At 39.2% G+C, this 27,446-nt stretch overlaps 1 protein-coding gene across 4 annotated transcripts in view; it reads right to left on the reverse strand.

The window, feature by feature from the left end:
* Window positions 1-27,410, reverse strand: part of CDK13 (cyclin dependent kinase 13) — a 122,109-nt gene extending 94,699 nt beyond the window's left edge. For all 4 annotated transcript variants that reach the window (XM_019958980.2, XM_019958979.2, XM_070787280.1 and 1 more), the window contains exon 1: window positions 26,058-27,410. In XM_019958980.2, the coding sequence (XP_019814539.2) occupies window positions 26,058-27,271 (1,214 nt within the window). In that variant the 5' untranslated portion in view covers window positions 27,272-27,410. The remainder of the gene's footprint in view (window positions 1-26,057) is intronic.
* Between the last annotated feature and the right edge of the window lie 36 nt (window positions 27,411-27,446).

The raw sequence follows: 27,446 nt of genomic DNA on the forward strand, positions 1-27,446 counted from the left end.
AAACATTATGGTTACTGGGTGAAAGGGAGGAGAGACAGATAAATTGGGAGACTGGGATTCACACATACATGCTATTATATATAAAATACATAACAAATAAGGACTATATAGCACAGAAAACTCTACTTAATATTCTACAATAACCTACATGAGAAAAGAATGGAAAAAGAGTAGATACACATATATGTATAACTAACTGATTTTGTTGTACAGCAGAGAGTAACACAGCAGTGTAAATCAACTATACTCCAGTAAAAACTTTTAAAAATAAAAACTAAACAGACTGGACACAGAGGGACATACCTCAACACAATAAAGGCCATACATGACAACCCACAAATAACATTATACTCAACAGTGAAAAGCTGAAAACTTTTCCTCTAAGATCAGGAACAAAATAAAGATACCCATTCGTACCACTTTCAACCAACATAGTATTGGAAGTCCTAGTCCGAGCAACTGGGCAAGAAAAAGAAATAAAAGACATCAAAATAAGAAAGGAAAAACTGTCTTGTTTGCAGAAAACGTGATCTTATAGACAGAAAAACCTTTAAAGACCCCACCAAAAACCTGTCAGAATATTCAGTTCAGGAAAGGTGCAGGATCCCATCATGGATCACTGCCTTGTGGTGGTGAAGGGGCTTGCATAACTCAATGAAGCAATGAGCCATGCCATGCAAGGTAGACAGGTCACAGTGAGAGATCTAACAAAACTTGATCTACTGTAGAAGGGAATGGCAAACCACTCCAGTATTCTTGCCATGAGAACTCCATAAACAGTATAAAAAGGCACAAAGGTATGACACCAAAAGATGAACCATGCCCCCCACCCAGGTTGGAAGGTGTCCAACATGCTACTGGGGAAGACTGGAGGACAATTACTAATTGCTCCAGAAAGAATGAAGCGGCTGGGTGAAAGTACAAATGATCCTCAGTTGTGAATGTGTCTGGTGGTGAAAGTCAAATCCGATGCTGTAAAGAACAATACTGCATAGGAACCTTGAAGGTTAGGTTGATGAATCAAGATAAATTGGACGTGGTCAAGCAGGAAATGGCAAGAATAAACATTGATATACCATCACCAAGTCAATGGAGATGAACTTGGGCAAACTCCAGGAAACAGTGAGGGACAGGGAGCCCTAATGTGCTGCAGTCCATGGGGTTGCAAAGAGTTGGACACGACTTAGTGACTGAACAACAACAACAAAGTTGCAGGATACAAAATCAGTATTAAAAAAAAATCAGTTGTCCTTCTACACACTAACAATGAACTATTAGAAAAACTAAGTAAGAAAACAATCCCTTTTAAATAGCATCAAAAAGAATGAACCAATCAGGAATAAATTTAACCAAGGAGATGAAAGAAATTGAAAAAGAAATAAATGGAAACATCTGTGCTCATGGACTGGAAGAATTATTAAATCATCCATACTCCTCAAAGTAGTCTACAAATTCAATGCAACCCCCATTAAAATTCCAATGGCATTTTTCACAAAAATTGGGGAAAAAATACTAAAATTCATATGGAACCACAAAAGACCCTGAATAGCACAAACATTCTTGAAAAAGAAGAACAGAGCTGGAGACATCAACTTTCTGATTTCAAACTATATTACAAAGTTACAGTAATCAAAATAATTGATTACTGTATTGGTAATTGTATTGACATAAAAACAGAGATTCAGACTAACAGCACAAAATGGAGAGTCCAGAAATAAACCCTTGCATATATATGGCCAATTGATTTTCTACAAAGGAGTCAAGAATACACAACAAAGAAAGAATGATCTCTTCAATAAATGGTGTGGGAAAACTAAATGACCATATGCAAAAAAATAAAACCGGACCTTTATTTTATACCACACACAAAAATCAACTCAAAATGGATAGAGACTTGAAGATAAGATCTGAAACCATAAAATTCCTAGAAGAAAAATAGGGGGTAAACGCCTTGATATTGGTCTTGGCAATGGTTTATCAAAAGCAAAAACAAACACATGGGACTACATCAAAATTATGCATAGCGTAACTTATGTATAACAATCTTACATTTCTTATGCACAACAAAAGTTATGCATAGCAAAGGAAACCACCAAAAAACAAAAAGTCAACCTATACAGCATGGGAAAAAATGTTCTTGATAAGGGGTTTATATACAAAATACATAAGGAACTCATACAACTCAGAGAGCAAAAAAATCAAATAACCCAATTTAAAAGTGGGCAAAACAGACTTCCTGGCAGTCCAGTGGTTAAGTCTCCATGCTTCCATAGCAGGGAGTGCAGACTTGATCCCTGGTCAGGGAACTAAGATCCCACATGCCACTCTGCGCAGCCGAATAATTAATTATAAAAAGCATTTATTTAAAAAAATGTGGGCAAAGGACTTGAAGAGATTTTGCAACACATCCAAATGGCTAACAGGTACCTGAAAAGGTGCTTAGTATCACTAATCATCAAGGAAACACAATTCAAAACCACAATAAGAAGGTATCACACATCTGCTTGAATGTCTACAATCAGAAAGGTGCAAAACACTGAATGCTGGTGAGAATGTAGAGAAAAGGGAACCTCAGTACACTGACGGTAGGAATGCAAACTGATACAACCACCACAGAAATCATATGGAAGCACATCTAGAAGTCAAAAATACAACTACCAGCAATCCACTTCTGTGTATATTCAAAGGAAATGAAATTACTACCTCAAGAGGTATCTGTACAGACATACCCAAAGCACCACAAAAAGCAAATTTACAATAAAGCAAGTCACACAAATGTTTTGGTTGCCCAGTGCATATAAAAGCTATGTTATACTATACTGTTGTCTATTAAGTGTGCAATAGCATTATTTCTAAAACAAATACATACCTCAATTTTTAAAACTACTGTTGTTGGTACCTCAACATAATAAAGGCCATGTACAACAAACCCAAGCAAACATTCTTCTCAATGGTGAAAAACTGAAACCATTCCCTCTAAGATGAGGAACAACACAAGGGTGGCCACTCTCTCCACTATTATTCAACAGTTTTGGAAGTCCTACCCAAGCAATTACAGGAGAAAAAGAAATAAAAGGCATCCAGGTTGGAAAAGAAGTAAAACTCTCACTGTCTGCAGATAACACGATACTATACATAGAAAGCCCTAAAGATACCACCAGAAAATTACTAAGAGCTAATCAATGAATTTAGTAAAGGTAGAGGACACAAAACTAATACACAGAAATCCCTTGCATTCCTATATGCTAACAACGAAAAAGCAAAAAGAGAAATTAAGGAAACAATCCCATTCACTACTGCAAACAAAAAGGATAAAATACCTAAGAATAAACCTATGTAAGGAGACAAAAGACCTGTATGCAAAAAATGGTAAGACACTGATGATAAAAGAAATCAAAGATGACAAAAACAAACGGAGGGACATACCATGTTCTTGAATTGGAAGAATCAACATTGTGAAAATGACTACCCAAAGCACAAATTCAATGCAATCCCTATAAAATTACCAATGGCATTTCCATAGAAATAGAACAAAAGATTTTTACAATTTGTATGGAAACACAAAAGACCCTGAATAGCCAAAGCAGTTTTGACAAAGAAAAACAACCATCCTGACTTCACACCATACTACAAAGCTACAGTCATCAAGACAGTATGGTACTGGCACAAAAACAGAAATACAGATCAATGTAACAAGAAAGCAAGCCCAGAGATAAACCAACATATCTATGGGCACCTTATCCTTGACAAAGGAGGCAGGAATATACAATGGAGAAAAAAACAATGGAGCTCTTCAGTAAGTGGTGCTAGGAAAACTGGACAGCTATGTGTAAAAACATGAAATTAGAACACTTCCTAACACCATACACAAAAATAAATTCAAAATGGATTAGAGACCTAAATGTAAGGCCAGAAACTATAAAACTCAAAGAGGAAAACATAGGCAGAACACTCTTTGGCATAAATCACAGCAAGATCCTCTGACCCACCTTCTATAGAAATGGAAACAGAAACAAAAACAAACAAGGCCTAACTAAACTTCGGAGCTTTTTGCACAGCAAAGGAAACTAAACACGATGAAAAGACAACTCTCAGAATGGGAGAAAAACTGCAAATGAAACAATTAACAAAGGATTAATCTCCAAATTATGCATGTGACTCATGCAACTCAGTATCAGAAAAACAACCCAATGAAGAAACGAGGAGAAGACCTCAACAGACATTTCTCCAAAGACAACATACAAGTGGCCAATAAACACAAGAAAAAATTCTCAACATTGCTAATTATTAGAGAAATGTAAATCAAAACTACAATGAGGAGTCACCTCACAAATCTACAAACAATATATTCTGGAGAGGATGTGGAGAAAAGGGAACCCTCCTGCACTGCTGGTGGAAAAGTAAAATGATACAGCCACCATGGAGAAGAGCATGGAGATTCCTTAAAATTATGAAACTACTATGTGACCCAGCAATCCCACTACTGGGCATGTACCCTGAAAAAAACACAATTCAAAAAGACACATGCACCCCCAATGTTTACTGCAGCACTACTTACAAGAGCCAGGACATGGAAGCAACCTAGATGTCCGCTGACGGGTGAATGGACAAAGCTGTGGTACATATCTACAATGGAATGTTACTGGGCCATGACAAGGAACAACTGTGAGTCAGCTGAACTGAGGTGGATGAACCTAAAGCCTGTTAATACAGAGTGAAGTTAAGACAGAAAGAGAAAAACAAATATTGTATATTAACAGATACATATGGAATCTGGAAAAATGGTATTGATGAAGCTATTCGCAGGGTAGGAATAGAGACACAGACATAGAAAATAGACGTGTGGACACAGCAAGGGAAGGAGAGGGGGAGATGAACTGAGAGAAAGGCACTGAAGCACTGACATATATGCACTACCACACACGAAACAGACAGCTGGTGGGAAGCTCCTGCGTAACACAGGGAGCTCAGCCCAGAGCTCCGTGATGACCTAGCGGGGTGGGACGGGGGCAGAGGTAAAGTTCAAGAGGGAAAAGATGGCAATTATCCTCCAGTTAAAAATAAATAATATTTTTAAAAAGAATGCTGCTGGGAAAACGGCACCAATAGACTTACTCAATACAGGGGTGCCACAAACTTTCAGTTCAGTTTGTATACAAAAAAACACAAAGAGCCTACAAAGCACAATAAAACAAAATATTCCTATACGCCCAGGTTCACTGCAGTGCTATTCATAGCAGCCAAGATACTAAGTGAAACAACCTAAGTGTTCATGAGCAAATGAACAGATAAGGAAAATGGGGGCATGTGTTTAATATGATGTAGCCTTAAAAAAAAAAGACAGAAATTCTGCCATTTGTGACAACACTGATGAATCTGGAGGATGTTATGCTACTTCTGGAGGAAGTAAGCCAGAGAAAGACAAATACTGCATGATATTACTTATCGCAAGGAGTTGGACACGACTTAGCGACTAAACAACAAGAAAAAATAAAAAAGGTAAAAAAAGGTAAATATGCGAAGTCATGAATGTGTGGAAAGCCTCTCACTATGCATACATATATCAAAACCATCACTGTTGATACCTTGAATATAATTTTATGTTTATTTGTCAATTATACCTCAATAAAACGGGGCGGGGGGTGGGGGAGGACACTTCCCAAAATGAAGAAAAGCACTATATAAACATAATGTGGCATTATTTTTTAAAAAACCAGTCTCTCTCACTCACCCCTTTGGTCACTCAGTCAAAACTCTAAACTCTAAATATTCCTATAAAATTTGCCATGCATTTTATTGTAACAGCGCTATTAACCTTAATAGTACCATTAAATAGTACTATAAAATAGCAGCTGCTTAAATTTATCTCCTTGTTTCAAAACTAATCCATATCTAACCCATACTTACATGCAAAATGAACACCATTCTATAAAATCTGCTGTCGTTCTCTATTTTTAATTTCACCACACTCCTCCACCCACTTACCCAGCTTAAAAGCCTTCCCAGTTTTCTGTTGCCCATTTCACATGCCATTAGTTGCCTGATTTTATGATTCTAACTCAACATTCCCACACATCCACAATTCCCTGCATGTTGCCTACTGCTGCTGTAACAAATTAATCCACAAATTTAGTGGCTTAAACAACACAAATGATTTATCTTACAGTTTCCGGAAGTCCAAAATGTCTCATTGGGCTAAAATCAACATGTCACCAGGGCTTTGCTCTTTCTACAGTCTCTTGGGAATATCTGTTTCCTTGCCTTTTCCAGCTTCTAACGGCCACCCATCCCTTGGTTCATGGTCCCACATCACCTGACCTCTGCTTTCATCAACACATTTCCTCTCTCTCTGTTTCTATCATCACATGGTCTTTTCTGACTCTGACTTTCCTGCTTCCTTTTACAAAGATCCTTGTGTTTACCCAGGATCTATTACCAGAATAATCTATCTCAAAATTCCTATTTTAATCTACAAAATTCCTTTTGTCACATAAAGTAATGTACCACAAATTCACATGGACATCTTTTGTCTGTGTTTGTGTTAGTTGCTCAGTCGTGTCCGACTCTTTGTGACCCCATGGACTGTAGCTCACCAGTCTCCTCTGTCCATGGAATTCCCCAGGCAATACTGGAGTGGGTTGCCATCCCCTTCTCCAGGGGATCTTCCCAACCCAGGGATGGAACCTGGGTCTCCCGCATTGCAGGCAGATTCTTTACCATCTGAGCCACCAGGGAAGTCTGAGCTACCAGGACATCTTCCTTTTCTACTCTGAAAGCCACTGTTCTATTTCAGAACTCATTACCTCTCCTGACTTCCTCAAATCTAGTCTCTCCTTGTCCCAACTATTTGTACAGATACCATAACCAAACTATTAATAATTCTCACTTTTCAGTGATTATAACAGGTCTCAGACTCACTCACTTCCCTTCTCTTTTTAGTAACTATTCCAAACCTTCACACCTTTTTTAAGCTCACAACCATTCTCGAACTCTTTTTTTTTAAGCTACTTTACTTCTATTGCACAGAAAAAACAAATTAAGGTTACCAAGCATGTTTCCTACCTGTAAACCTAATTTGAATCCCATCCACCTTATATTCCACCTCAGAGCAGGTGTTCCTCTTTCTATTAAGGCTGCTGCTGCTGCTGCTAAGTCGCTTCAGTCATGTCCAACTCTGTGCGACCCCATAGACGGCAGCCCACCAGGCTCCCCCGTCCCTGGGATTCTCCAGGCAAGAACACTGGAGTGGGTTGCCATTGCCTTCTCCAATGCATGAAAGTGAAAAGTGAAAGTGAAGTCGCTCAGTCGTGTCCGACTCTTAGTGACCCCATGGACTGCATGCAGCCTACCAGGTTCCTCCGCCCAGGGGATTTTCCAGGCAAGAGGACTGGAGTGGGGTGCCATTGCCTTCTCCATCTATTAAGGCTAACTCACTATAATACTACCAATCCCATATTCTCTAAATATTACTTCAAAGAGTATGGCCCATAACCAAAAGCAGCAGCATCCTGATCTGGGGAGCTTATCAGAAATGCTGTATCTCAGACTCCAACCCAGACCTTCCAATTCAGAATCTGCATTTCAACAAAATTCCCATTACAGTTTGAGATGCACTACGCTAGGCTCCTCCATTACTTGTGACTTCAACCCTTTGCTGTCTATTCACTATCTCCTCTCAGGAAATAAAAAACTCATGACTCTCTGATCTTTAAAAACAGACAAGAAAAAATAACCAAACAATAGTACCTTGATATTGTATCTTTATCTCTCCTTCCAATTATAGCCAAATTCTAATCTGCCCCATATACTCAAGTCACTATAATCTGACCTATATATCCTCATTGAAACTATTGAGGTGACCAATGACCTACTTCTGGAGGAAAAATAAAGGGAAAAAGAAAGAAAAATGTCAACATCTATGATGACAACACTGACTACACCCTTTAAAAAAAACTTCCAACCACTTTTAATAACTTTTTTTTTTCCTGATTGTTTTTTGGCTTCTATGGCTGTCTCTCAATGCTCCTTAAGGTTCCTCTTCACTTACCTATTCTCCGATGATTATATAATTTATATTTATATATGGCTTCCCTTGTGGCTTAGCTGATAAAGAATCCACCTGCAATGTGGGAGACCTGGGTTTGATCCCTGGATTGAGAAGATCCCCGGGAGAAGGGAACGGCTACCCACTCCAGTATTCTGGCCTGGAGAATTTAGTCCATGGGGTTGCAAAGAGTCGGACAAACTGCATGATTTTCCCTATTCACTATGTAAGGCTTATATCATCATCTAAATGTTGATCACTCCCCAAGTCATCCTTTGCCCCTCCCAATTATCCTATATGCACCTCTGACACAATACAGCTGAAACTATTAGCCTACCTCTCCAAATCCACCCCCTTTCCCCTTAAATATACTCTATCCTCATGCAATGATATCCACTGAAGTAGCAGAAATCTGGAAGTCATTCCATATTCCACCTGATCCTTTCCTCCCTTCTCCCACAGCCAACTCATTTTCAAGTCCTGCCAATTCTACATCTTAAGCAGGTCTCCAATTTTCCAGGCTGTCTATTCCCTTAGCTACTATTTCACATGAAGAGGTCCTACATCATCTTTTACTTGGTCCAGCATAACAGTCTTACAGGTTCCCTACCTCACATCTCTACCTTTTCTAATGTACTGTTCACGCTGCCACCTGAATCTTTCAGTTTCTCTCTGACAAAACTCTTCACAGCCTTGTACTGCACACAAAACCTCATCCAGCCATCCCAAAACACATAAAGTGCCAGGTCTAGAATGTTTCTTCATATACCTCTCTATCAATTTTATCTGCTACAAAAAGGGATACTTTATGTCCAAGCACTAATATCTACCTCTATGAAGCCTTCCCTTATTATGCCAGGAAGTTGGCATAGTTCCTTGAAATATGATTCTGCAACACTTTATTCACATTTCATTAAAATTATAATAATTAATCTGTCTTCTCCAACTAAACTGAGATCACTGAATTTTCATAGCCCTAACCAGCACAGACCTGGCAAAGGCAGATGCTCAATAAATATTTACTGGTAGTGTTCCTATTGAATGGAATTCACTTTCCTTAACCTAGTATTAAAATGTTGCATAATCTGTCTGGTCCTAACCTTTCCTTCTGAATTTGCCTAAGGCTCCATGCCTTTACTCCCACAGGTTGACCTACTGAGATTATTCTCTTCCCCTCCATCTTCTATTGAAACCATACCCATCTTTCCAGGGCTAGTTCAAGAGTCCTTTGTTCATCATAAAGCCAACTCCAAGAAAACAGAAAGCTCTCCCTTCTTTGAGTCCCTATACCACCTTATTTGCATCCTTAAGATCTCCATCATTCTCAACATTGTATTTCAGATATTACTATATTACTACTAGACTACATCCTCTTTTAAGGAGCAAACACCAAATGTAATTCATTTCAGTGTCCTTCCATAGCCCTTAGCAAAACACACAGGTAGTGGCCTTTCATTAAATAAACAAGCACACCATACCTTTATAGGCATTTTTCATTTGACTTGCTCTTTATATTAACCAAGGCACAGAGAAAGCAGATGGAAGATGAAGAGGGTTCAGAAGTTTAGAGGCCAGGATCTATAAAAAGGTAGAGTCAATACTCAAGAGCAAGTCTTCCAGTTCAAAGGCAGGCATTATTTACTGCTACGACACCATACTACATCTTTCTCCTCCATTTATTGTGTATATGTCTTTATGGGTCCAGCCACACAAGCCTCTTTCCCAAGCCTTCAAAAGGTCACACTTTGCAACCTAATGTCCATCAACAGATGAACTGATGAAGAAGATAAGATATCTACAACAGATTACTCAGCCATAAAAAAGAATGAAATAATGTCATCTGCAGCAACATGGATGGACCTAGAGATGATCATACTAATAAGTCAGAAAGAGAAAGACAAATACCATATGATATCACTTATATGTGGAATCTAAAAAGAAACGATACAAATTAACTTATTTACAAAACAGACCCACAGACACTAAAAACAAACTTATGATTACCAAAGGAAAAAAGGAGGGGAGGTGATAAATTGGGAGTTCAGGATTAACAGATACACACTACTATATTTAAAACAGATAAAGAGTAGGGACCTAATGCATATCACAGGGAACTATCTTCAATATCTTATAATAAGCTATAATGGAAAAGAATCTGAAAAAGAATAGTTATATGTGATACAGATGTATGAGTCATTTTACTGCACACCTGAAATTAACATATGGTAAATAAACTGTACTTAATTTTTTTCTAATATGAAGAAAGAAAGGCCATGCTTCTTGACTTGATACCTTAAAATATTATTTTTTACCTTCCTTGGATGCTTAGATCATCACATAACTGACTCTTGTCATCTGCTGCTGCTGCTAAGCCACTTCAGTCGTGTCCGACTCTGTGCAACCCCATAGATGGCAGCCTTCAAGGCTCCTCCGTCCCTGGGATTCTCCTGGTAAGAACACTGGAGTGGGATGCCATTTCCTTCTCCGATGCATGAAAATGAAAAGTGAAGTCGCTCAGTCGTGTCTGACTCTTCGAGACCCCATGGACTGCAGCCCACCAGGCTCCTCCATCCACGGGATGTTCCAGGCAAGAGTACTGGAGTGGGGTGCCATTGCTTAGGTCTCCATTTAACTGTCAACTTCATAGTGAGGCTTTCCCTCATCAGAAAGATAAATTAGTACATATACAGCCCTCTCCTCAACCAATGTCTCATTTACTACTATAGCCCCAATGCCCAAATCTATGTCTGGCATATAGTAAGAGATCAAAAGATATTTACTGAATTAATGAATAAAAGTTAAGAACAAGTCATCTACTTCTCTGTCTGCAAATATTAATACTAAAGAATGCTTTGGTTAACAGATATCCAGCTAGTCAACTAATGGGCACTGGTCCACTGATAAAATTCTACTTTAAGATTTAGGAGACAGAATCACATTTAGTTACTTAGTTTATTCAGGTAAACACTGAGATGAATTTATTCTTTATTAACAACCAAATATTTTGCATTAATTACCCCATGGGGATTTAGTGAACAAAACTACTTTTTTTAATGTAAAAACTGTTTGCTCCTTCTTTTTAATAACTAGATGGTCTTCTTAATTAGAAAATTAATTCAGTCACAGAAGAAATACAAATAGTCCCTTAAAAATTTTAAATGCTCTCTCCTCTCTGGTAACCAGAAAAAAGCAAAATAAAACATTGGTAATAAATTTACATCCATCAGGATGGCAAAAAGAGAAATTCTGAAAATATCAAGTAGTCACAAGAATACAAAGAAACAGTCACTCACATAAATTATCAGAGAAAATACAAAATTGCTAACTAAAACTTTTTTTTAAAGGCAATTTGGTAGTATCTATCAAATGCTTTGGAAGTGTAATTCCACTTTTAAGAACATATGCTACAAAAACATTTCCAAATGTGTCAAAAGTTATCCCTAGCATATACTTTAAAGGATTATTCGTAAATCAAAAATAACGAAAAAAATAGCTTAGTGTCCAACAGTTGATGGTTAAATAAAGCTAATAAATTTCATTATGGAATTCTATGTAGTTTTGGAAACATCTTCACATAATACTGTTTAAAAACCAGTAAAGAACATTTATGGCTTAAAAACATCTTCAATGTTTATGAATACTTATGTTTATATGGAAGCATATATGCAAAGAAAGGATGTACACCAATCTATTTACATTGTTATATATTTGGAAGGAAATGGAAATGAAAAGGACATAAAGGGTAGCTTTCACATCTTGCTATACCTCCGTACACTTTTCAAGTATTACATATGCAAATACCAAAAAGAGTGTAGGTTAAAAAAAGTCACACCACTTCACTGTAGAAAACTGAAAATTACAGAAAAATTTAAGGATAAACACCAACAGAAAAGTTTAAAGATGAACACTACCAGTAATTACTACAAACCAAAATGTGTTTTACATTGTTTTTTACATTATCACTTTCCTCAATAAAAACGAAAGAAGCTGTACCATTTACTCCAGTACACCAACTGCTTAACTTTACAGACTGAAATTCAGAAAATTATGTGTGCTTAAGCAACAGTTAGAACTGGACATGGGACAACAGACTGGCTCCAAACAGGAAAAGGAGTACATCAAGGCTGTATATTGTCACCCTGCTTATTTAACTTATATGCAGAGTACATCATGAGAAATGCTGGGCTGGAAGAAGCACAAGCTGGAATCAAGATTGCCGGGAGAAATATCAATAACCTCAGATATGCAGATGACACCACCCTTATGGAAGAAAGTGAAGAGGAACTTAAAAGCCTCTTGATGAAAGTGAAAGAGGAGAGTGAAAAAGTTGGCTTAAAGCTCAACGTTCAGAAAACTAAGATCATAGTATCTGGTCCCATCACTTCATGGGAAATAGATGGGGGAACAGTGGAAATAGTGGCTGAGTTTTTTTTTTTTGGGGGGGGGGCACTCCAAAATCACTGTAGATGGTGATTGCAGCCATGAAATTAAAAGACACTTACTCCTTGGAAGGAAAGTTATGACCAACCTAGATAGCACATTCAAAAGCAGAGACATTACTTTGCCAACAAAGGTCCGGCTAGTCAAGGCTATGGTTTTTCCAGTGGTCATGTATGGATGTGAGAGTTGGACTATAAAGAAAGCTGAGCACTGAAGAATTGATGCTTTTGAACTGTGGTGTTGGAGAAGACTCTTGAGAGTCCCTTGGACTGCAAGGAGATCCAATCAGTCCATTCTGAAGGAGATCAGCCCTGGGATTTCTTGGGAAGGAATGATGCTAAAGCTGAAACTCCAATACTTTGGCCACCTCATGCGAAGGGTTGATTCATTGGAAAAGACTCTGATGCTGGGAGGGATTGGGGGCAGGAGGAGAAAGGGACGACAGAGGATGAGATGGCTGGATGACATCACCGACTCGATGGACATGGGTTTGGGTAGACTCCGGGAGTTAGTGATGGACAGGGAAGCCTGGCGTGCTGCGATTCATGGGGTCGCAAAGAGTCGGACACGACTGAGCGACTGAATTGAACTGAACTGAATGTATAGCAAAGGGAAATATACTCAATACCCTATGATAAATCATAATGAAAATATGAAAAAGCATATATACATATAAATCAAGTCACTCTGCTGTACAGCAAAAATTAACATGGCATTGCAAATCAACTATATTTCAGTAAAAGTTATTTAAATTTACAAAAAAAATTAACTTACAAAATCAATTCCCATTACAACAGCCTTAAAAGAAAAATCTAGGAATAAATTTGGCAAAAAAAAGGTGCAAGGATTGTACCTAAAAACTTAAAACACCATTGAAAATATTAAGGAAAATCTAAATAAATGGAAGGACATTCCATGTTCAGGTATTAGTTGACTTAACATTATTAGCTGACTTAACATTATTAAGAATATTGGTAATATTCCCAAACTAATCTTCAAATTCAATGCAATTCCTATGAAAATCCTTAACTTTCTTTTTTGTACAGATTGACAAGCTGATCGATTCTAAAATCCATGTGGAAACGCAAAGGATCTCTCCACCACCCTCCCCCACTCCCCAAAAAACACAATCATACTTTCTGATTTCAAAAATTACTGCAAAGTTAGGATAATCCAGAGAAGGCAATAGCACCCTGCTCCAGTACTCTTGCCTGGAAAATCCCATGGATGGAGGAGCCTGGTGGGCTGCAGTCCATGGGGTCATTAAGAGTCAGACACGACTGAGCAACTTCACTTTCACTTTTCACTGTCCTGCATTGGAGAAGGAAATGGCAACCCACTCCAGTGTTCTTGCCTGGAGAATCCCAGGGACGGGGGAGCCTGGTGGGCTGCCGTCTATGGGGCCGCACAGAGTCGGACACGACTGAGGCGACTTAGCAGCAGTAGCAGAATAATCCAGAGTGTGCTGTAGTGGCACAAGGATGGACATGTAAATCAATGGAATGGAACTGAGATTCCAGAAAAGTAACTCAAATTAGATCAAAGACCAACATATAAGAACTGAAAGTATAAAAACCCTTTGAAGAAAATATAGGAGAAAATTTTGTGACTTTCAATTAGGAAATGCCTTCTTAGATATGACACCAAAGCACAAGCAACAAAAGGAAAAATTAACTAGACTTCATCAAAATTTAAAACTTTTTGTGTTTAACAGACATCAGCAAAGTGATACAAATAGACATCAGCAAAGTGATACAAAGGGAGAAAATATTTGCAAATCACATATCTGTGCCATAAAATATTTAACTGCTCCCCTATTCAGAGTACTTAGGTTGTTCCAGTTTTTATTATGCAGGAATTATTTGTTTTGTGAATATACTAAAGACCACTGACTGCACCATTTAAAACCAGCATAAACTGTACAATTACTTTAAAACTAGAAAAACTAGAAAAAATAAGTAATACTGAAATGCTTCATATTTTAAAAGTATATCTTCTTTCCTTATGTTCCTAACACAATACTAAAAGTTTAAAAAAAAAAAAAAAAGGTAGAAAACACATGGCTGACTTGCTGATTTGTTCAGGCAAACAAGTTCTCATCCACTGAGCATAACCCTGTCTTCATGTTTCACTGAATCATGTCTTCAAATATATTTTTGAAGAAAGAAAAAAGAAAGACAGGAGAACAGCATACAACAGGCTTGATACTTGACTTGCACAAAGGCACATAATTTTGATTAGTCTAGCTCTGCTGCTGCTGCTGCTAAGTCACTTCAGTCGTGTCCGACTCTTTGCGACCCCATAGACGGCAGCCCACCAGGCTCCACCATCCCTGGGATTCTCCAGGCAAGAACACTGGAGTGGGTTGCCATTTCCTTCTCCAATGCAGGAAAGTGAAAAGTGAAAGTGAAGTTGCTCAGTCGTCTCTGACTCTAGCGACCCCATGGACTGCAGCCTACCAGGCTCCTCCATCCATGGGATTTTCCAAGCAAAAGTACTGGAGTGGGATGCCATTGCCTTCTCCAAATCTAGCTCTAGTCATGAAGAATTTATTTCAAGGCCAATATTAGACCCTGTTAATAGCAAAATGTATTAACAGTTTTATATACAAGCAATTTCATCCTCTTGTCAACCCCTTCTCCTCCTGCCCTCAGTCTTTCCCAGCATCAGGTCTCAATGAGGATGAGATGGTTGGATGGCATCATCAACTCAAGTTTGGTGATGAGTTTCAGCAAACTCCGTGAGAAGGTGAAGGACAGGCAAGTCTGGCATGCTGCAGCCCATGGGGTCTCAAAGTCAGACACAACTGAGCAACTGAACACCAACAATACAAGCAATGGATAAAGACAGGAATACTCCCAAATTAATCTCTGGATTCAATGCAATCCCTATGAAATTTTATTCAATTCTGAAATGCTAGATATTTTATAATTCAAATCAATCTAAAATTATTTGTCAAGTATCTATCACCTATAGATACACACAGATGACAAATGCTTAAGAGACACTAAGATTAAAAAAGAACTTCATGGAACTTAAAATCCAGTGGCTGAAGTAAAAACAATTATGAAAATTCTCATCAAACTACGTGAGCTAGAAATGAAATAGGTACCTGCGGGGAGAAAAGTATATACAGAATTCTATACCTAGCAAAAATATCTTTTGCAATGGAGACTTTTTCAAACAGATAAAACAGCAGACCTACATTAAAAGAAATGTTCAAAACCATCTCTCTGGCTACAGAAAAATATCATATTAAAATTTGGGTCTATACAAAGGAAAGAGAAATGTTTGAAAAGGTCTATATAAGGGCTTCTCTGGTGGCTCAGTGGTAAAGACTCTGCCTGCCAAGGCATGAGAATGCATTGAACACAGGTCCAATCTCTAATCTGGGAGGATCCCACATGCCACAGAGCAGCTAATAAGCCCATGTGCTACAACTACTGAGCCTATGCTCTAGAGCCTGGGAGCCACAAGAAGAGAGGCCACTGCAATGAGAAGCCCACACACCACAACTAGAGAGAAGCCCCTGTTCATCTCAACTAGAGAAAAACCTACACAGCAATGAAGACGTAGCACAGCCAAAGATAAAATAAACGAGAAATTTTTTAAAAAGAAAGGTATATATAAAGTAGGTAAGTAACTTTTCTCATTTTACATTTCATGTCTACTTATAAGTTATACACATGTAGAAATAAAACATGACAAGAACAGTGCAAAAGACAAGAAGAAAATGGAGATATGCTCCTGTAATGTTATACTATACGTAAAAGTAGACTGTGACAAATTAAAAATATATATTACAAAGCCAAGGGTATATATATTCAATCTCATAATAATCTATAATGAAAAAGGATTTATATATATATATATATAAAAATAACTGAATCACTTTGCTATACACTAGAAACTAACACAACACGGTAAATCAACTATATTTCAATTAAAAAAGAAAAACTCGAGGAGAAAACCTGTGAACATGAGTTAGGCAGTTTGAGTGCAGGATGGGAAGACAAAGAACAGAAATCATAAAAGAAAAAAACTGTCAAGTGGGATTCCATGAAAATTAAGAACTTCTGCTCTTTGAAATTACTGTTAAGAAAAGGTGAGCCACAGACTGGCTCATCTTTACAAGACACGTTATCTGATAAAGAGTTTGTACCCAGGATATGTACAGAACTCATAGAACTCAATAAGGCAAGCAATTCAATTCACAAAGAATATGGACAAAACATTTTAAGATACTTCACGGAAGACAGGAAGAGCAACTAGAAAGAAGCTCAACATTACTAGTCATTATGGAAACTGTAAATAAAACCACAATGATATATCACTATGTATCAACTAGAACAGCTAAAATCAAAGACAAAAGCTGAAGTCTCAGTAAGAATGCAAAGTACCTGGAATGCTCAAACATGGCCAACTAGAATGCAAAATGGTACAGCCATTCTGGAAAACAGACTGGCATTTTCTTATAAAGTCAAACATTCATTTAACCATACAACACAACAATCCCACCCCTAATTTGATCAAAAAAAAAAAAAAAAAAAGTATATTCAAATGTTCACAGCAGCTTTGTTCACAATAGCCCCAAACTGGAAACAATTCAATGGCTTATCAACTGGGTAGCAGGATAAGCAAACTGTGCTATATTCGTAAGTGGAATATTACTCAGCAATAAAAAGGAACAGACCACTAGAATATACAATAACATCAGTGAATCTCAAAAGCATGCTAAGTAAAAGACAGACATCAAAAATTACATACCATATAATTCCATTTATATGACATCAAGAAAGGTAAAACTGATGTGACAGAAAGTAAATTAGTGGTTGCCAAGGACCACAGGTAGAAGCAGACAATGGACCGCAAAGAGGCATAGGGAATTTTCTGAGGCAACAGGAATGTTCCAGTTATCATGATTGTGATGACTGTTATACAGGTGTGTGTATATATATATATTTGCCAAAATCCATTTAACTATACACTTAAAACTGGTGAATTATACTACATGTAAAGTTATACTTCTTTACTGAATTTAAAACTGAATTTTAAAAAATGAATAAATAAAACACGTCCAATATACCTGGGGTTAGGTGGGAGAATTCTATTTAATGTAAGCCTGGTTGTACACATAAAAGTGATCTCAGAGAAAAAAGCATTAAGACAAAGCACTTTGGGATGAGATTAACGAAGCCTTCATAGAGAAGATGACACCCAAACTGTGGTTGAAAGAATGGACAAGCAGGACTGGCCAATGAAAGTTATGACATAAACCAAGGTATAGGAGCTTACAACTCCATATTTTTAAAATAGTAAGAAGTCCAGTTTGTATTGTCATCAGCATATACAGTGAGAAATAAGGCTATTTTGGATCTGTCTACAATGGAGAATCTTAAATACCCAATTCAAGGATTTGACTCTGTAAACATGTTTTACAGATAAATGACAGATTCAAAGTAGCATTTTAAGATTAATTTGAATGCAGAAAACAGGAGGGACTCAAAAATGTAAAGCCCAAAAGCAAGCAGAATCAACAATAGGGACATGAGCTAAAGAGTTCCAAACTAAGTAAGAGCACACTAAAGATCATTACTTCTCAAGTGGCTTCCCAGGTAGCTCAATGGGTAAAGAATTCATCTGCAATGCAGGAGACACGGGCAGATTCAGGTTCAATCCCCAGGTCGGTAAGATCCCCTGGAGAAGGACATAGCAACCCACTCCAGTATTGTTGCCTAGAGAATCCCATGGACAGAGGAGACTGGCAGGGGACAGCCCATAGGGTCAAAGAGGTAGACACAACTGAGGTGACTGAGCACACGACACAAAGACCATTACAGAAGAACCAATTAGAACAAGCAATTCATCAGAACTCGGGAAGGAGAGGAGTTAAGTATTATTAAGGTTTTCCCACTGGATGTTTGAGAGAAACTAATGCCACTTAAAACATGTATGCACACACAAATCCAAAACTTGTTAAAACTAAAAGCTATATAAAGAAGGTTAAAAGACTCACAAAAATATTAGTACCATAAAAAACACTTAGAATCTAATACAAAGAGCTCTTATAAATTAGAAAAACAACAAAATAATGAATCAAGAAATTAGAACATTCAATATATGAATGAAAATAAAGGCATCCTTACTAGATATTAAAGAAACACAAATAAAAAAAAAAAATAGTGGGACATCTGACAATTCCAAGTGATGGTGATACCAAAGAAACAGGCACTCTCACATCATTGGGAAATATAAATTGATAAGTCTTCTAAAGGTCAATATGATAGTGTATCAAGCTTATAAGCCTATAAATTGACCCCAGCAATTTTATTCCTAGGAAATCCAATCTAGGAGAGATTATGAACAAATGTACACAAAAATTCTGTGATGCATCCATGATCATAGGAAAAAAACAAAAATCTAGCAAAATGGACTTGGACAAACAAGTTACAATATATTCATATAACAGAATACTAGAAGTCAATATAAAAAATACATATGGAGTACAGGTTACAAAATAGAATTATAGTATGTTATGTAAAATCTTATGTCCTTGCAAATATATGCACAGAAGCCTAGTAGCATGTTCATCAAAATGTCATAGGGTGATCTCAGGTAAGTGGATTCAAAGGGACTTTTAATCTCTTATACTTCTCTGTACTACTAAAATGTCTACATAAGCCTCTATTATTCTTTGAGGATATATAAAAAATAATGAAGAGCAATATCAGAAAAAGAAATGACTCCAAGAGAAGTGAAATAATTAATTAAAAGGTGGACAAAGTTTGAAGTGTCAAATAAAATACCTCAGTGAAAGTTTCCCTATGCAATGAAAATGCAGAAACAGAAAAGGGGAGGCATGTGGCCCGTTAACTACTTTCAGTTTTCAGTTCCTCTCACTACCTTTTTCATTTCCATTTACGTAAATTCCAGTTTTTAGCCTAGACTTTGATCCTCTAACCTACATTTATTTTCCAAATACATTAAGAACACTAGATTCCATAATTTGCATGTGTGGAAATTCATGGAACAAAAATCACTGTGAATAATACCTCTGATTTTTCTAGCTTTTTCTATGATCCAACAGATGTTGGCAATTTGATTTCTGATTCCTCTGCCTTTTCTAAATCCAGCTTCTACATCTGGAAGTTCTTGCTCAGTTCATATACTGTTGAAGCCTACCTTGAAGGATTTTGAGCAATACTTTGCTAGCGTGTGACATGAGTGCAACTGTGCACTAGTTTGAACATTCTTTGGCACTGCCTTCTTTCGGACTGGAATGAAAACTGACCTTTTCCAGAAGAGGTTATATTAAAGAGCTTCTGGATGAAGGTGAAAGAAGAGAGTGATAAAGCTGGCTTAAAACTCAACATTCAAAAAATGAAGATCATGGCATCTGATCCCATCACTTCGTGGCAAACAGGGGAAACAATGGAAACAGTGACAGACTTTATTTTCTTGGGCTCCAAAATCACTATGGACAGTGACTGCAGCCATGAAATTAAGACACTTGCTCCTTAAAAGAAGAATAGTGACAAACCTAGACAGCATATTAAAAAGCAGAGACATTACTTTGCCAACAAAGGTCCATCTAGTCAAAGCTATGGTTTGTCCAGTAGTCATGTACAGATGTGAGAGATGGACAATAAAAAAGGCTGAATGCTGAAGAACTGATGCCTTTGAACTGTGATGCTGGAGAAGACTATTGAGAGTCCTTTGGACTGCAAGGAGATCAAACCAGTCAATCCTAAAGGAAATCAGTCCTGAATATTCATTGGAAGGACTGATGCTGAAGCTCCAATACTTGACCACCTGATGTGAAGAGCCAACGCGTTGGAAAAGACCCTGTTGCTGGGAAAGATTGAAGGCAGGTGGAGACGGGAACGACAGAGGATGAGATGGCTGGATGACATCACAGATTCAATGGATATGAGTTTGAGCAAACTCCAGTACATGGTGAAGGACAGGTAAGCATGGTGTGCTGCAGTCCATGGGAGGTAGCAAAGAAATGGACATGACTGAGCAACTAAACAAGAGCTGATTTTTCTAGCAAATACTTTTGCTTCCAACATCCAGTTTAAAGTTTACAAATATCTACATATGAAACAAAGTCAACCAAAAACAAAAATCACAGCAAAAACTTAAGTGATATTCATAGAAAGCATACAGAATAAAAAATGTAAATGACCTTAAATATTAATATTAAGCAACATTAATTTTCAACTGTTTTTCAGAAATAGCTATTAATTTTTCAGAGTTAGGTAATGAAAATTTGACATAAAGTCTATTTAGAAAATTTTCACCAAGAAAAACAGATCATTATTGGATCACACAACAGAGTGCAAATATAAACACTAAGTCTGAACTTATTCTTTTGTCGGGGTCGGGTGGGGCGGGGGGGGTGGGGCGATGGTTAGGGGAGGGCCCACATACATCCTGGCATGTAAAATCTTAGTTCCCCAACCAGGGATCTGAACACTGGCTCCAAGCACAGAATCCTATACACTGAACTGCCAGGGAAGTCCCTGAATTCATTCTACTCACATTAAAAGTGACTCCCAGTATCCTTGACTCATTCCAATAAAGTAGAAGCTAAAAGAGGGAGGTTCTTATATTCTTCACTTAAAAATCAAAACAATTACTTCCCCCATCCTGGAGTATATGTGAACCAAAACAGTAGGTAAGTTTAGAGATACAAATGGCATCTGTGCAAAAGTTGATTTGCATTAATCTGTGGAGAAAAATATTTAAATTAATTCAACCACTAATAAATACACTTTGGAATTTGTCTTCTAAGAGCTTGCAATCTAGTAGGGAAATGTAGTCAGACAAACAATTAAATTTTTAAGAGCTCTACATTAAAGCTACAGCAAAGTGCTATAAGGATATTAAAAAAAGGAATTAACTTTTTCTGGATGAATGGAGAAAGGTCTCAGGATGGTGGAATTTGAGCTGGATTTTGAGCTGCAGAAGTGGAGGCAGAGAAGAGAAAGGGATTTCAAGCTAAAGGAACAGCAAAAGTAAAAATGTAGAGAAATAGAAATGCCTCTAAAAGTAGAACTCTGATAGAACAGGGCTAGATAATAAAAGGCCTTAACTGACAATGCACTAGAAAATGTGGACTTAAATTAATGGAAGTGACACAACCTAACCAAAATTTTCAGAAAACTCTCCTGGATAAAGAATGAACTGGGAAGAAAAGAATGGATGAACAGGGAAGAAAAGAATAACAGGAAGTCTGATCACAAATGAAGGCCTGAACTAAGGCAATAATATCAGTGTTAAAACAAAAATGTGATACAGAATGAGTAGACAGAAATGTCAGGTAAGGTCTGGCCAGAGAAGTAGCAAAACACAAGGCCATCTTGGGAATGAAAGGAGTGATTACAGGTTTAGAGATTTAAGACAGTTCACCTAAATTTCCATCCCTTCTGAGTGTTTCTGTATTTATTCAACTAGCCTATCTTTTTAACACTTTTGAAAAGCATTTTAAGAACTCAATTCATCTATGGATATTCATGACATTTCTAATAAGTACATATCAAATCAGTATTTTATGAGTAATAGTGTTTTAAAAATTCTGGAATGTCTTCATTTATTTTTGAGCACTAGTTTTTAGGACAAAACACTAAATAATCCACAACAGAGGTACCCTACAACATATGCAAGTGAATACCAGTAAATTCATTTAAATGTATGCCTGTCTTTAGATCCTCAGGGTTTCATTATTCCACAATCGGGGCTTCTGCTGCTGCTTGGTGGAAGAGAACTTCCACAGGTTCAGAAAAGGTATCAATTACATATAGCAATTTATTGTACTGATTCAAACTGGTCTGACTTGAGTGACTTCAGACCAAGACATGCCATTGCAAAACAACCGTCAATAACTAAGTATTACTAGTGCCTCCAAGAAATGTTTTTAGCCTCCTATTCATAAAACCTACAATTTAAAAGACAAAATGACCTGAAAGGACCTTTAGAAGAATCTGGGTTTTTTTGAAATTTTTTTTTAAATCCTCAAAATGCTGCGGAGATGGTCAGAAAACAGAAATTAACACACAAGTAACCAAACAGGGTAAATTTTAGCAAAACAGATCACCAAGTGAGGTAGATGGTCAGCTCCCCTGAGCCCCGTATAAACTGTCAAGAGTTTATACTTAAGGATCAGCTCAGCATTTGAATCCAAGCTGACCTTGGAACAAATCACTTAACTTTTTAGAGGTTCCATTTCCCAGTCTATCAACAAGAATGTTCCAACCACAGCATGGGTTTTGGAGGTAAATGTATGTTAAATATCTGTCAATGCCTGGCACTCAGTAAAACCTAAATATCAGTACCACTCTCTCATTCTACACAGCCCCTCTCTTCAGTTCACTTGCACATTTATTGTAAGGCCAATCAGCAGAATTATGTGACTTCTCACACCCCAAGAGTCAACTAGCAAAGAAAATATGGTAACCTGGTTATAAAGGAGAAAAAGAAAGGACTTTATGAAAAGCATGAGCAGCAGGGGGCTAAAGATTCAGACGGAGGCAAAGAGCAGGTTGTCGATGGAAGTAGAAGTCATAAAGTAGAAGTCAATGGAATAGAGGATTTATTCTAGGAATACAGAGAAAAACTTTCATTCCATGGTTTCCATATCATTTTAAAGGCGCATGCATTTCCTTAAAATATCTACACTGAGAATTCCTTAATACATAAGCTCCAAGAGTGCTACAAAATATCACTCTGCTATTTCCTATAGCAAAATACACAGTTGCTATTAAACTCTCTTAAGTACCCAGGCCCACAGCATTTCATGTGCTCAGTAAACTCCATCATCCCTTCCTGTCCCCATTCAACAATTAATAAGTCTACTGGTGCCAGATATTACGCTGAGCACTAGGAACACAAGAGTAGGCAAGACGGGCTAATTGCCTTCATGGAGCTCACAATCCAACAGTCTATTCATTAAACAATGTGGGCCATCTACCATAATTACTTAAAACTTTCTGCATTAACGTGGACAAGAGAGATCAATTAGTTGTTCCAAAACAGTAATAACACATTTGCTATATTTAAAAATCAAGCTTTTCAATTAACTATTTTAACTATATATTGAGTCCTATTTTCAAGTAGAACATTTGACAAACTAGGCATAATACAACGTGAAATCTAAAAACTGTATGAAAAATTAGGTTTTTGACCCAGAAAAAAAAAGACTCAGAAAACACAAATGTCTATATTTTGAAAAGGCAGCATACATGTTTGCTCTGAACCATTCCAAAAAGCTAAACTCAAAGCAGTGAGCAGAAGTTTTGTGGAGGCAGATTTCTGGTTTCAATATGAAAAATTCCAGCAATTCAAGCTATTCTATAAATATTCTACAATGTTATATTTCTGTAATAGTCTATAATATTTCTATACTTTACAAATTTTTTCCATTTAAAAATATCAGTTTTATTGAGATGTAATTTAAATACAGTAAAATTTACCAATTTTAAATACACATACACAAAACACAAATTTTTCATTTAATCCTTGAAATAACCCAAAAAAACAAGTATTTCCCTGTTAAAGTTTAGGAAATGGAATCTCCCAGGGACTTGCTAAGAAACTGGGCAAACCAGGAGTAGAAGCTCCAGGCTATCGCAAAGTAATATAACATCTTCCCACCTCTAGATGTATACATGCACACAGTCAAAAGGCTGGCTGTCAGGAATGTTGGCCAATATATTCTAAAGCTTCTTCCAAATCCAACCATTTATAAACATGGGTGATCAGTACAGACACCATGCAAAGATTCTGTATGAATGATCCTCTAGAATGCCAGGCTCATAAGGGGAAGGACCTTGTCTTTCTTCACTGCTATTATTTCAGTCCCTAAAACAGTTATCTGGCATATAATACATGCTCAATAAATACTTGCTAAATATAAAATAACACCCCTAACCACACATAACGCTGCTCTGTAATAAATACAAAATACACAGCACTATTAGATAATAAAGAACCTTACTGAAGTACCTAGCAACTAAAAAGTCTGATAAACACAAAATTCATTCTTAAACCTGCATCATACACTTAATATCTATCTAAAGCACTGAAACTTAGACCTAATCAGTCAAAAGCAGATTTACCTGCAAAAAATATAAACATTTTGGCAAACCTAACATATTTCATTTAAAGTAAAATATAAACTCTTACAAGATATAGAAGCTAGATATGGTGAAATTGAGTGTTCAATCTTGATATTCTCTGCTTAACACATCAACTAGCACTATAAGTGTGCCGCAACCCTGCAAGAATGAAGAGATTTATACAGCTGTTTTGGTTTAAAGGCAAACACATCTCTACTGGAATCACATCTTTACAAACACTAGGCTGACGCTTCAAGAAGATCTAATTTTACAGGTACACATATTGTAGTCAACATAACCACGCTCAGCAGCTGCTTGGCATTACTGAAAAGACCAATAGAAAAAAAAAAAAACCCGACATTTTCCGATACCCTAAACTATAAAGCCTAGAATTCCTACACATCTAAAGGGTATTTAAGAACATGAACTATCCTCAAAAGTTACTTCCAATTTATTTTGCTTAACAGATATAAATTTATATCAAGGCACACACTTTTTTTGGAGAATAGTATTATATAACAGGTAAGGCATAACAGCTGCATAAAAAAATTACTCCAATTTCACTAGATCAAATTATACTTTTCAAAGATACTTAAACAAAAATCCTGATACTTAAAGGTCCAGTTAACTGTAACGTAAATAATTTAAATAGCAGATAGCGTAATAGTGTAAGAAACGTTCAGTACTAAGTCATTCACTCGGTCGCTATACTGGACCACAGCAACTACACTGTATTTAAATGACGTTATCAGCAACTGAGTGTCACACAAACAATGAATCCACAATCTCGCCATTTTTTTCTAAAACCAGGACTGGAAGGTCAGGTGAAAAAACTATTCCACACAAGAATATAAAATAAGTATCTTCGAATTTATAACCATGAGCTTTCACTTCAACTGTTTCACATACTGAAACAACGATCTTTACAGAAAGGCTGCTTCTCCCATCGCTGTACTCCTCATATGCAACATATGCAATCCACACCTAACTTTGACATCAGCACCTGGTGCCGACTCTCCTTTACAATATTTACTCCCTAAGCCGTGACCCAGTCCTACGTCTCCAGCAATGAAACCTCTGAGAGCTTTCAAATTATGACAAATCCAACCACCTTTCAGTTTACCCAAAGCAATTGGGCTGGAAAAAGCTAAGAGCAGTTTAGAGAAATCTGTTAATATATTAATGCAACAAGTTTAAAACTTTGAACTCTTCCCCACCCTTCCTTTCCAGAGCGAGGAGAGAGTCTGCTGGACCTGTCGCTTTGTCCCCTCCAAATCCCCCCACCAGGGGTCCCGGGCGCGCGAAAGCGCCCCTCCCCACCGGAAGCCCCGATCGAGGTGGGGTTTTTCGCCCCGCCCGCGGACCCGAATTTTGCGGAGTCTCATCACCTCCAGCCCAGCCTCCAGGCTCCGGCCGGCCCAGCCCATGACGGACGCTCGGGACGCGGAACTCACCTGATCACGGGGCTGTAGGGGCTCCGGGAGCGGCGCCAGCTGCTGCTGCTGTAGGGGCTAGGGGACACGTCGCCGCCGCGCTCGTAAGAGCTGTGGCGGCTGTAGCTGGGGGAGCGGCGGCGGCTGTAGGGGCTCGGGGAGCGGGCCAGCCGCCGCGAGTAGGGGCTGCTGCCACCTCCCGCCGGACTGGGAGACTTGCGGTTCCGCAGGCTCTGCGAGGCCCGGTGAGACACCGGGCTGTCGTCCCGGCCTCCCAGCGGACTCAGGGACCGCTGCCGCCGCCTGTAGGCCTTGGGCTCGGTCTTGTCCTCCCGGTAGGCCTTGGGCGGCTCCTTATAGGCCGAAGGCGGTTCTTTGGACGATTTAGTCCGGCTTCGATGGGCCTTCGGGTCTCGGTCCTTGCGGCTGCTGCTGCTGCTGGACGTGGCCGAGGCGCTTTTCCGCCGGCCGCCGCTGCTGCTGCTGCTACCGCTCTTGCCGGCCTCGGCCCGCTCCTCGCCGCCGTGGCCGTGGCGGCTGCGGGACTTGGAGGCCTCGCCGCCGCCGCGCTGCCCGTCCCGCCGCCGGTGCTCGCGGTGGCGATCCTTGCTGCGGCCGCTGCTGCTGCGGCGGTCCCGGCGGGGCCTGCGCTCCGACCCTTCCCCGCGACGCTGGGTGCCGGAGGAGGAGGCCGGACTCCCGCCGCTGCCCCCCGTTCCCCCGGCAGCCGTCGCCGCCGTTGCCGCGCTGGCCCCCCCCAGCAGCAGCCCCTGCTCGGACTGGGAGCTTACATCCTCGTACTCCACCAGCGGGGTCACACCCCCGCCGCTACTAGCACCGCCACCGCCGTCCTGCTGCGGCTGGGGCAGCGAGAAGACCCGACGCTTCTCCGCCTCCTGCCCGGCGCGGGGCCCGCGGCGCCGCTTCTGCCGCCCTCCTGCGCGCCTCTTGCCTCTCGCCAGCCGCTTGACCTCCAGAGGGGGACCCGGGCTGAAGCAAGAGGAGGAGGCCGCGGCGGCGGCGGCTGCGGCGGCGGCCGTGCCGGGAGCAGCCAGGAAGAGCAGAGGCGGCGGGGGCGGCGGCGGTTGCAGGAGCTGCGGCTGCAGGAGCGGCAACAGCAGCGGCGGCTGCTGAGGGGACAGGAATCGCCTCCGTTTGCGGCGTTCCTCCAACTTCTTCTCCGCCCAGCTCAAGCCCCCGCCTCCCCCCAGCGCCGTGTCCGAGCTGCTCGGCATCGCCTAGAGCCCGCCGCAGAGCGCGGCGCGGGTGCGGCCTCCTCCGGGTCAGATCCTGGCCATCTCCCCCGCCGGAAACGGGAACGGCGGCAGCGGCGGCGGCGGAGGGACACCGAGCACCAGGGCCGTCCGGGAGAAGCGCCACGATAATCCGGATCGGGACTTGGGTCCCTGG

This window comes from Bos indicus, chromosome 4 (assembly GCF_029378745.1).
Source record: "Bos indicus isolate NIAB-ARS_2022 breed Sahiwal x Tharparkar chromosome 4, NIAB-ARS_B.indTharparkar_mat_pri_1.0, whole genome shotgun sequence".
Lineage (NCBI taxonomy): Eukaryota > Metazoa > Chordata > Mammalia > Artiodactyla > Bovidae > Bos > Bos indicus.